Raw genomic sequence first — 12,154 nt, 5'->3', positions numbered from 1 at the left:
AGGAATGCTTCTGACAGTGTTCAGACAAAGACGCTCTGTAAACTACAAAGACCTTAACTTGCTATCTGTACTCCTGCCAGAAACCCTTAAGATGTACCTTTAATCAATATTTACAATACGGGCAAGGATGTGTTTATTCTGTTATGTACCTGAACAGATATAAAGGAGAGACTAGCTTTGGAAACATCTCACAAGCATATTTATTAATCAGGAGCAATCTGTCCCAAAAGCATGACCCGTTCCGTGCTTTAAATGGCATTTCATTACAGTGCAGCTGCACAAGCCTCCATTCTCCCTGAACAGATGCTTGATATGCAGAAGGCAGACTTTAGCACACTACTTATTTACATACGTAAGTTCCTGGATTTGTTTAGGTTTGAGGACAGTAGTTCAGGAACAGTCTGTTTTGTCTTAATCATTTGAAAAGCTTCTTTCTTTTCTTTCTCCACTGTTTATTGTCCACATCTTCAGTATCATCAGGAGGATCTGGTATTACAAAGCCATCAGTCACTTTATAGTAGACTACTGTGGAATCTGACTCAACTATGGCCAAGGTAACTGACAGCGGGATGTCAGGATCGTCTTGTGGAAGAGAGGCTTTCTTCATGATTTCTCTTATCCTAGAAGGGAAAACAATCGGTTAGAAAGGAACCCACAACCACCTACCAATGGCACAAAGGTAGAAGTGCACCATTGCTATTTTTATTCAGCCTAGTTTTATTCCGCAAATTTGTCTTCACTAAAAAGCATATAAAATCTGTTCTAATAAAAATTCAAAGTGCATAATCAAGGGACAAAATCAAATAACAAAGAATCTTATAAAAATATACTCAGTTACATACATCTCTGCTGGAAATGGCTCAACATATGCTTCTAAGCTTTGCTTAGGTACACTACTGTGCACATGCCTCAACCATCCTTCCACTGCCACAATCACAGCATGGCAATCTCTAAAGGCCTTATTTTCATTAGATTTAAAAAAATAAAAATCTATCTAATTGAATAACACGTGGTGTTCAATTAGAGAATAAAATAATTAAGACTAGTTCCATTCGTAGAGTTAAGTCTTGAAGCCTCTTTGCTACAGTTCTCTGCCAGCCTGTGGAAGACCCAGGAACCGAAGCCAGGTTTCTCTACCTCCCCGTCTAGACTAGAAGCCACAAGACTAATGTTCTTCTTCAAGACAGTCAGCATAAATAATGTCTCCCTTAAAAACTCGAGACAAAGTTATGCAATTTTTCCTGTTCAGTTTACTTTAAGAATAACATGCCAGTTACTTTTCAGTTCAGAGCTGAGGACAACACTGATTCCTGGAGTCCTTGTATTACTGTTCCGACTGAGGAGCACGTACGGAAGGCGTGCAGCGCCCAGGGGCAGAACAGTAACAATCCCCATAGCAAGCATTTCCACAGGGAGCTTTCTCCTTCACTTTTCCTTAAAGGTGGGGTGCAAGAGGGCTCATCTGGGATTGCCAGGACAGGTTACGCTCTGGGGAGAGGTCAGCTATGCAGTGGGAAAAATCTCCCCTCGCTTCATGCGTCCCGACATCTCATTCACCAGAAAACATGCATTTCTGAAGCTGGGCACTGTAGTTGAAAATAAGGCTCTTTCTAAATGCATCAGCTTTCAAACTTTAATCATCATCTTCCTTCCAAACCTCTTTGATCCCTTAATAAAAGCCAAATGGGAAGTGGCAGAGAATAAGCAGCAGCCTGGAAAGCCTGTGCTATTAAGCCCGTGACCCTCATAAGTATCCATCTGTGTTCTGAACTGTTCATAATTCAACTTGGCTAAATGCAGTAGTGCCTTTTCTTTTGCTTCCACTGCTGGCCCATGTATAATGCAAGGCAAGGCAATACAATGTAATCAGTCATTTCATGCAACAGAGATACTGTGGCTGTGAAAAGCCATATTCGGGTTCTCCTACCATCAGCACATTTCCTAACAAGAGAACAAAACAAGAAAAGAGATACCGTATTCGCCACCGGCGGAAGAGGGACACCTATAAAAAGAATCATATTTCAAGCAATGTGACTTTAACTTCTCTGCTCCCTGCCACCTTGGCACTGGTTCTGTCTGCATATTTTCTTGGCAGGTGCCTCAGCTTCCGGGCGTTGCTGTGGGAATACTAAATGCACCACGGGTGTCAAGGAGAGCATGAACACAAGCCTGCCTTCCAAAGCTGTAGCCATTTCATAGCTGGAGGTGCTCTGCAGCAAGAAAGAAATGCATTCCCATGTTTGAGCAACGCCTCAAATATGGCAAGGCCTTCCAGCGAAAGCACTTGCGAGCACAAGGGGCCACGTGCCTGCTGGAGTTGCACCAGTAAGTACCAAGTGAATCACAGGTGTACAAGCAGGCACCAGGACTGCAGTAAGCAAGGACAAACGAACTGAATGGCTAAGGCACAGCAGCGAAGCGCTGCACCTCTCTGCTGATGCTGGGCACCTTCTGCTCTTGTCACTTCCAGCCCCTCTTTAGGGGTACCTCCAGCACCACCATGTCTTGCCATAGCTCTGGCGGGTGATGAGGGCCTGGGAAAGTATTCCAGATGTCCTTCCAGACATGCTACACACGCACAGAGCAAGAGTCTGCTTGTCGCATCTCAGTAGCTCGTGTCTGGAGGAAGCTCTGAATAAGTCGTCAATGGGGAGGCCAGGCTACTGGCAGAGACCCAGTGAGGAAAGAACTACCCATGGCTTTTATGAAGGTGTGGAGGTTAATCTCTCTCTCTCCTAGGAATGTGAAATAGACAGAATAAAAAGCCAAATAAAAGGGCACAACTACCTTGGAGAGATATTTTGGGACCCAAAGAAACCAAACTTGTGTTGAGCGTGGACAGTCCCATACCTGGAAGCAGACTCAGGCAGTGGCCTGTATCCACCTGTCAGCCAGAGCAGAAGCTGCTTCGTATTTTCTTTAGTAAGTGTCACCATTTCTCTCCCTAGTCTGTTAGGGGGATGGATCTAACAGTGAGGCCTTATGTCTAGATTTCCCATCACTCATGATTTCTTCTTAGACTGTCAAGCACAGACATCTGAACCTTTATTTCCCCCCCACTTAGCACTTAGAAGATGCACCACAATCCCAGAAGTGGCCAGGTCCTGACAGCAGATTAATGACATTTCTTCGCATCCCTGACTTACTTTCCAGGAGACCGAGTTTCAGGCTTTATGTAAAGAGCACAAAGACATGCCATTGCCTCAGGATGATCTGCTAACACCTCTGTCCACAGAGCTTTCTACTGCACATGGGGAACCGGCTTCTATCACCATAAAGAATTACAACTGCAAAGGCGAGAGTCTCCTCTTCCCCTTTTTCTCAACCCAGGCAGCCCCAAAACAAGAGCTCTCATTCATGCATACCACAACTAGTCATAATGCAATGCAGCACATCTGCAGATGAGTGAGAGGGTATCTTTTAAAAGAATAAGCTTCGGAATTCAGGAAGTCTGTATCAGACGCCTGTGTCTCCTCTCCTCCCCTGAAGGCATCACTGTTAGCCTCTGCATCCAGCATGTTCACAAAGTTTCTCTGCAGCAGCAGACATTTCAAAGGAGGAGTCAGAGAACATCTGGGTTTGTGCAGATTTCACTGCACTTGCTACCTGCCACAAACAGAAAGATGAAATATTGCAGGGAAGTTATAGTTTTTTTAAATCCTTTTGATGAATCTAAGACTGTCTATTGGCAGGGGGAAGCAAGAATTGTTCCTGGCCTTCTGAAATTCAAAGCAACGTGTGTTTGACCTGCTAAACAAGGCAAGAAACCTTTATTTCAAGAAATACAGCCCTGTAGGCTGCCCATCTCACACGACAGCTACATTCTATGACAAAAATTAAGTCCTAAACAAGAAGCCCGTATGTAACACCACCCCCCAACAGAGCTAGCTGACTTCATTTACTCAGTTAATGGCTACAGAGAAGCTCCATAATGACCAGTACATCTGCTACACCATACAAGTGATGCCAGTTAAAAAAGATGGCTTTTCATCCAAGTAAAAATCGATTAATGTTTCTGCAAGTGTCAAATATTAGAAGCCTCTGGAACAGAGGAATTCAATACATCCAGTACTCTGGCATACTCTGCCAACAGTCTTGATAACCTCCATTCACCAGCATCTGACCAGCCTTTTCCTCGTGAGTCACAAGTGTGTTAGAACACACTCTGCAAAACGTTGTTCCCATTGATACCAAGGGGTCCACAATGACTCCAGTTTTGGTGCCCCAGCCTTTACAGGCCGTGCTCCAACAGCGTGAACCCCACAAAAGCTGTGGTGTCAAGCATTTGGCATGGACTGGCTCTACCTGGTTCCTCCTTTTCAACAGGCATTCAGGTATGTCCACGCCACTGGCTAGACATCAAGTTTTAAGCAGAATGCAGAGACTTAACATGAGAAAAGATGCAGCTGAGAAACAGTTAATATTGTTCTGCAGCATCTGAATAAAAGCTTAGCATGTTTTCACGTCTCAAGTAAAGCCTGTGTTGGAAGAATGCACCATTTCACTTTGTCGTCTCCTGAAGGACACTGTACAGCACAGCACTCAATCAACTCAGTACACGTTCATCCACAGGCCCAGCCTTGTTCATCGCCTCAGACATGCTCATCCACAGGCTCAGCCTGGCTAGGAATATCGGGGACAGTTAACCTTATACATGCTGCTGCTTGGGATTTATCCCAAATGACTACCTGGTAAAAAAAAAAAAAAAAAAAGAGGCATCTAGAGCCCCAAGGGAGCTCACAGAACTATCAAGCATGCATGCTGCTGCACACAGAGTGGGAAGTCTATGAGTTAAAATATCCTGCAACCACTTCTCTCCTTTCTCTCCCTCTCCCCATGAAAAGCCACTGAATGTTAAAAGAGGCAGCACTGAAGCTTTATGTTTCCCACACAAAAAAGTATGTCTCGAACAAAGGCATTGTGAAAGGAAAACAATATACGTAAGCTAGGGGAATACAGACACCACAAGAAACACTGGAAAGTTTTATTTAAGTCCCATCAATAGAATAAGACTAAATATATTTTTTAATAAGAATTCTCCTCTGTTGCAGATCATACAGTACAAAGTTTTCAGAATAGCTTGGAAACCATCTTTAAAAACTGATGGTGTCTGCATGTTCACTGCCAGCTAGGATCTGCTCCCATGAAGCTAAATGCAAGTAGGATGAAGCCCACAGTTTCCACCTAGGAAGGAACCTCATGTTCACGTCACATTGCTGGAGATGAAAAGGATTTAATCTCAAACATCTGAAGGAGACACTACTATACAAAAATAAGAGCTGGAATTTCTGAAGGCCTTTGCATCAGAAAACGGGCTTTAGAAAAGGCTTTCTAGATACCTACAAATGACAGGCAGCAGGGATTTCTTTTTTTCTACCAGAGAATTAGACATAAGAGCTGGTTTAACCAACGTAACATCATGCAAGGACCACTGCATCTAAGGTAACAGCACTATAAATGTCATCCTGCATCTGCCTTTACTGCTGCACTCAAACTAAACGGAGACGGTGAACTTACCTGGTTTTCTATTACTGTTGCAATTAACAGTTTAAAAGCAAAACCCAACAACAAAACAAAGAGATCCATATAAATCCACCCAAAGAAAAGAGGGGAATTTTCCATCTTTCCCCCATCTGAATTTTTTAGTAACAAAAGACTTCCGTACTAGGTAGGCCTTCAACACACATTAGAAATCTGTACCATATTTCCTAATGAACTGCTCCTAACAAAATAAGATTGCCCTTTTCGCTCCAGAGAAACAAACAGGTATATGGATAGTGAACGTCAGACAACTGTAGCTTGAGGTTTTAATTGACTGTCCAAAACCTAAAAAAGAACAGAACCATAAAGGAAAGATAACATGGGCAGACAGTTTTGTGATGAACAAAAGAGTATTTCAGTGATATGTCCCAGGCAATTACCTCTGAGAAGCAGCGGAAACACTGAAAGCTCAGAGTAGTTTTCTGGAGATTGCATAGTGCTCCATTGAGCTGAAATGGAACTACTGCCTTCCCTACCATAAAAGCCAAAGGCTTTCAATCTGCCCTTTATACTTGGATGAATAATTCATTGCAGGCTTGGCCAGCCCGAACAGCTCCCTCCCCTCCATGCAAGGCAGGGCTGGAAAGTCAACACAAGTTGGTCTCTGTAGCGATACAGAGATACCACTCTGTGCAGCGGAGTGCGCCATTGTACCAGACTTGTTCAGATAAGCCCTGTGACAAGAGAATCAAGCCAGAGGAAACCTCCCATAAAGGACAACACCTTGAATTTAGCCAGCACTACAAAAACAGGGCAGCATGGCTCCCCATCAGGAGCGCTGCTCCAGACCTAGCTGCAGGGCAGGCAGCACTATTAACTTAGTGCCTTGAAATATATGGGAAGAAGCACATGATGGTGGTGGGAGGTGTAAACAGACACCACTGTATCTTGGGATTTGCTTCCAAACTACAGGAACATGGGATGCTAGAAGAAACTCATGTTTTTGTAATGGGAAAAAGAAAAATAAAACCAAAGAAAACACCACCTGCCTCACTGGTCAGGACAAGGAACTGAAAACCCAAGGAATATAAAGTCCTTTTTTCCATGGAAGTTGAAAAAAGAAAACGACAAATTATGCAAAAGGGAAGAATCAGAATTCAGCAAAGTTCTACAAGATATACCAACTACAGGACATTCAATCACAGTACTGCACAACTAACTCAGTTGTATGAGCCACATCAATCACTTTTAAACCAGTAATAAAGAGTTTGTATTTAGAAGCCATTAATTGCATTTTCAACGTGTGATTTACTGTATGAGTAAACTCAAATAATGCTAATAGCAAAAGAACTACTGACAAAACTGTGAAGAGGATGCAAGATAAAAAGCATGTCACACTTCCAGTGCATTTAAAATAACAGTGCTTCTTACAAGCAAAAACACTTCCGATTAGAAGACCTATTTCACAGACTATATACATTTAGAAAAGGATACATTGCCTCCAGTCCTCAGATTTCCTTCTAAGGATGCCTATCAGCTTTAAAATGAAACATTTATGTATTTTTTTTTCAAAATTAAGTTACCACTTTAACAAAATAACCCTTTCCCTCAGCCTAAATCAAACTCTGCAGTCTCCATAACCTCAGGCAACTGACTTCATCCTTCATTTCCAACACTTGCATACAAAAACCAAAGAGGACAATGACATATCATTTAACCTGACAGTTTATTAGTAACATTTTGCTTAGACCATGTTATTTGTCTAGGACTGACAGTGCATAATTCCATTATTTCCAGCACCTAACTCCCTGGTCCTTGGAAGGATCAAGGCTTTCAACGCTATCTAGAAAATCCATCTGTCAACACTGTGAGCTCTCCTAGGCTTGCTGAGCATAGTTTATGTAAGTCATTTCTGCCAGCTTTGAAGCAGGACTACCTGTATTTAACTGCTTCATCCCCTTTGGGGAGCCACAATTCTGGAATGCACTGACAATTATGTACTTGGTGTGCACCAAGACGTCTGCAGTAGTGAACAGCAAACGTACCCCAGCCAATGGACCGACAAATTCCTCCTGCAAGTATGAATCACTGCTAAATTCAAAGGAGTACAAACACAAGGTTCTCCAAACCTCAGACAGCTCTGTGTGGTTGAGAGAGCAGTCTAAGACAAAAGTTGCATCTCATTCTCCAGGTCTTTACTCACAGAAGATTCAGCAATCTTCATTTTAAGAGCACGCACGCACAGCATGAGGCCATTTCTTAGGCTGCATGGAACTACCATTTACAGTGGTGGTCACTGTGCTCCAGACCCCATAACTTTGCGATTCAGTGAGTTACCGTGCAGCCTTACGCTGGCAGGGCGGGACAATCAGCTTCCATCAAGTTGCTTGTTGAAGTGGACAGTGAGCTTAGTAAGCAGAACAGCTTTTGCCTTAAGCAGTTAACTGTCATCCATAAACTGAACATGATGAAATCTTGTAATAGGCTAAAAATCACCGAGCGGATTATTTTTTTGTAGGGTGTTCACGTTTATCGTTTGCTTAGGTGTCTTGCTGGTAATTTCCACAGTAACTTTACTACAGCCTTATAAGGACACACTCCTCTGAGTGTTGGCTAAGCAGGAATCTTCATGAGACACCCGGGAAGGCAGAACTTGGCTGAAGCGGCTTTTGAGAGGAAAACCACCCCTGCAGCCCCTATGCAGGCCTTACTTGGTTAAGCAAGGACATGCTGCCCATAAATGCTGCCATTTGCTAGCTGCTTTTGCAGTTAGCACACTTCCAGCCCCAGCAACGAGGACAGAACATTTTCACCTTCCCAAACCCCTCCAATGGCTTATTTTCAACATTAAATGAGCTGCATTCACTTGTACTCATACCTCTTCCTTTACCTTTAGCAGGCAACCCAAAAACCCACAGCACCGCTTTGAATAAAATGTCAAAGTAGCTAAGTTCAAAAGCTTCCCTGTCTGCCTATAGCTTGCTAAGCCAAGTGAGAAAATACCACTTAAGACATCAGATACCTGACAAGCCTCCCGCTATCAACAATCACAATAATAAAATATTCATCACTGACAGAACGAAGAGGCAATAGTACTGTAATTCTGCTTCAAACTCCTTCTGTAGGATGTCTTTTTAATGGCCTCCATCTACACTACACAACTTTGAGCTACAGTTACTGTCTATACCCCCTGTTTTTCCCTCCAGCAAAGGAGCTGAGGAGTTGATGCTGTCCTTTCTCTACGAAGACAGACCAGGCCTATCTGATCAGTGGTGACCTGCTAATGAAATTCCAAGCACGCATGTGCACGTGCACATTCAATAACGCAAATACAAGCGTATATGATCTTCCTGCCTAACAGCATCTATGGGTATCGAGCACATACAGGCTTTCATGGGCTCACCCAGCATTACAGCTCGCTATTCAGTTCATTTTAGTGACAATACGCTCTATGTAGTTGCTCTGTAGCAAATCCTAGTCACAAACCGTACTTTTAATCAATGTGACACATTCACTCTTTGCTTCTCTAACACACATCCTTCCAGAAATGGATTCCATCCGCACTGGTGCCAGAAGCAGAGCAAACAGTATCACCACAGTACAAACAAGTTCAGAGGCTCCAAATGAAAAGCCCCAATGAAATAGTAAAAGATAGGACATACATGCAGCGCAGCATCTCACCGTCATTAAAAGCCCATTAGAACATAGCTGCTGGCAGTGATCCAACACCAGGAATCAAAGTTTCCAACCTAGGTGGAAACCTACTACATTAAACAAGCATAACAACTCAGCACATAGGCATAATTTCTCAAAGATCCTATATCCTAATTTGCTGCCTTCTTTTCCCACCTAAAAGCTAGTTTGAACTGTGAATAGCAGTGCGTCCCTTTCACACACACACACAGCGACCTGCTTCCTGCAGAGAGGCCAAATGACACTCAGCATTTCATCCTGCCAGACCTCTCAGCAGCTTTCCTCTGTTCTGGAGATCACACTGTATTTCCCTGTAAGACCAAGCCCACAAGAGTGACTGACCAATATTTGCAAATGGAAAGTTTTTCAGCAAGTAGATAGTACTCAAATCCACCGATATCTAGTAAGTGATTTTCTTCCCCCTCACGAATTAATTCCTTCTGAAGACATTCTCTTAGGAAAACACAAAGCAGAATTAAGATGGAAGTCTGTTTGCAAGAGACCTATCTGTCACTTGTAAAATCTAAAAAAAAGCAAAAACCATAGCATGTCTGAAATGTCATTCCTCGAGTGCAGGCACACACACATCTGCTAAGTGCAATTCATTAGCTAGCTACTACTGTGTCAGGCTGCTGCCAACAGAGCCAGAGGAAATGGCAAACACCAGCAAGATCTGCAAAGCCAGCCCTGAGCACACACTTCTAGCCAGAGTAAGAACAGAAGAAATTGGAAAATGTACTGCTATATGATGCAGCTGAAATAGCTCAGGCATTCAGAGACATCATAGGAAAGAATGGCAAATATTCGTAAGAGAACGTGGCTGTTATCAGAGAGTAAATCACACTGTGCAGCTCAGGCTGCTCTAAGGGCCAGTTAAAATACACTGTCAAATTAGTTACACGGAATTTCTCTAGGCTGCAAATATCTGTAATATCACAAAGTCATAGCCGTGTTGTCCTCTGCTTGAGAATTACTTAGTCTTGCATGTGTAAGGAAAGTAAGTAAAAAAAATCACAGCTCAAGGGATAGTCACACATTAGATTCTGGGTAAGAAAGAGGAATTTCTGGTTGAAAGTAGCCATATTATAATTTCAAAACAAAAAGTAAACACACCAGGCTTATCCATAAGATTCAACAATTAAAAAAAAGTTTCTTCTTAAGACAGGTCCAAGAGTATTTCTTTCCAGTTAGGTACTTTAAAACCCAGTGATGCAAAAAGCATTGCTAGATTTCCCAGACTACAAAAAAGCAGCACAAACAGCTGGCAAGCCAAACACTGACCACATCCTCACCTCTCATGGCTTAACGATATGTGCACAGGTACCGGCACCATCACTTGCAGACTGTCCTGTTCTCTTTCACGTGCGTGTAAACATACGAGCTGCAGTTCTGCTACTCCGACATGCTTCACTTCATGCCAGTTTCTCCCTAGAAAGGATCATCATCGATGAGAAGGAACAGAACACAAAACACAAGTTTTAGTCACTGAATCAAATTTGGTATTTAAGTTAATGTCTTACGTTCTGTTTTCCCTCCCTCTCCTCACAAAAGTTTTCCCATGAGAGACAACTACCCCATTCAACTGTCAAGATCCCCTTCCTGAGAAACAATCCTGTTAAAAAAACCCCGCCGGGCACAGTACCAGTCTGCTGACTCCAGAGCTACAGTGACTGATGGTGAACAGGGATCTGTCTGACAAAGCTTTGTTTCAAAAAGGCAAAAAGACGACAAAAAATATCTTTGTCATCTGCAGCATAGCAATCCAAATTTGAACTTCATCAGTACCCCAAACTGTGCAGGAGCAGGTGCTAAAAGCATGATTATTAATGATACACAGTTCTTCCCTTCTGCTTGAGAGGATAAGGCTAAAAATTTTCATTGCAGAACTACAAGAGCCTTCTCTTAAAACCTATTAAGGTATTTTCTTCAGAGGTATAATAACAACAGACACAGTGCTTTCTGGCCTGTAAATTCCCTCCCTTCCTTGACCTTGAGAACCACCAGCCTCCAAGGGAAAGTGAAGTCTTTTTATTAGGCTGTCTGCCTACCTACGCACAGTCCCTTTCCAATAAAGCCAGCTTGGGAGAATCGCAGGCAGAAGTTTATATATCACATAACTCTGCTCCACTCAGAAGACAGCAGAAGACTACACTGCATTTGTCGTAATTATTGCCACCAAACCTCCAAATTATCTTCTTTCCTTCAGCAATCCTGCCCTTTCCAGAAAACAGCATCCTAATCAGACTGGCACACATCAGCCATTTGCTAAATGGTAATCAGTAACTTTGACATAAATTTACAAACAAGGACTCTATTACCACCACAACCACTGAACTTGTAACTTCACCTGTCTATGTTCCTTTTCCTTCCCCTACTCCTCTCTTGCTTTTTTTTCCATGCCAAGTGTCTTTGCCCTGGAACACCTGCACCTGTAACTGCAGGACAAAATGGGCCCTCATCTTTGTAAAGGCTCCAGGTAGGCACAGGATAGAAACCTCCAGTGCCAAAATACCATCTGTTTCTTAGGTAGCCATCACGGCATTAACTTTCAAAAAGAACACCAAGGACTTTGTAGGAAGGCACCTGCTAGTGCACAAACTTTAATAGCACCTAAGGGCAAATACATTTGTTGAGATATTTATCCAGTCCCTTCACTGAATTACCTTCTAAGAGATCCAGGTAGACCACAAACGCAGCATAGATTTGAGCGCTGTCAGATATATCAAGAGACATCATTTCTGTGAACTGAAACCCAAAAAGTAACGTTGGTGAAGGAAAGCAGATGTTATATTAAGAACGCACAGGTTCTTAATATAACCCAGAATCTGTACAGAATCTGTACAGCTATCTAAGCCACTGAAGTCTGAAACCAGTTTTAAGGACCAAGAGGCAATTAAAAAGCAGGATTTGTTTTCTGACGGTGTCTTAAGAGCTCTTTTTTCCACATTCCCCCTATTCTGGAGCTTAAGAAAGCACGCCA

At 42.7% G+C, this 12,154-nt stretch overlaps 1 protein-coding gene across 1 annotated transcript; it reads right to left on the bottom strand.

The window, feature by feature from the left end:
• Window positions 1-415: 415 nt before the first annotated feature.
• TSEN15 (TSEN15 tRNA splicing endonuclease subunit) lies at window positions 416-11,913 on the bottom strand. Its single transcript, XM_010282130.1, has 3 exons — window positions 11,838-11,913; window positions 10,467-10,602; window positions 416-620 (listed from the first exon to the last, which is right to left on the bottom strand). Exons 1-3 carry the CDS (start codon window positions 11,908-11,910, stop codon window positions 416-418), a joined length of 414 nt encoding a protein of 137 aa, XP_010280432.1. The 5' UTR covers window positions 11,911-11,913.
• Between the last annotated feature and the right edge of the window lie 241 nt (window positions 11,914-12,154).

Source organism: Phaethon lepturus, unplaced genomic scaffold (genome assembly GCF_000687285.1).
Source record: "Phaethon lepturus isolate BGI_N335 unplaced genomic scaffold, ASM68728v1 scaffold45792, whole genome shotgun sequence".
NCBI classification, from domain to species: domain Eukaryota; kingdom Metazoa; phylum Chordata; class Aves; order Phaethontiformes; family Phaethontidae; genus Phaethon; species Phaethon lepturus.
Note: the sequence above shows the minus strand (reverse complement) of the source record. Positions and strands in the feature narration are given on the sequence as shown.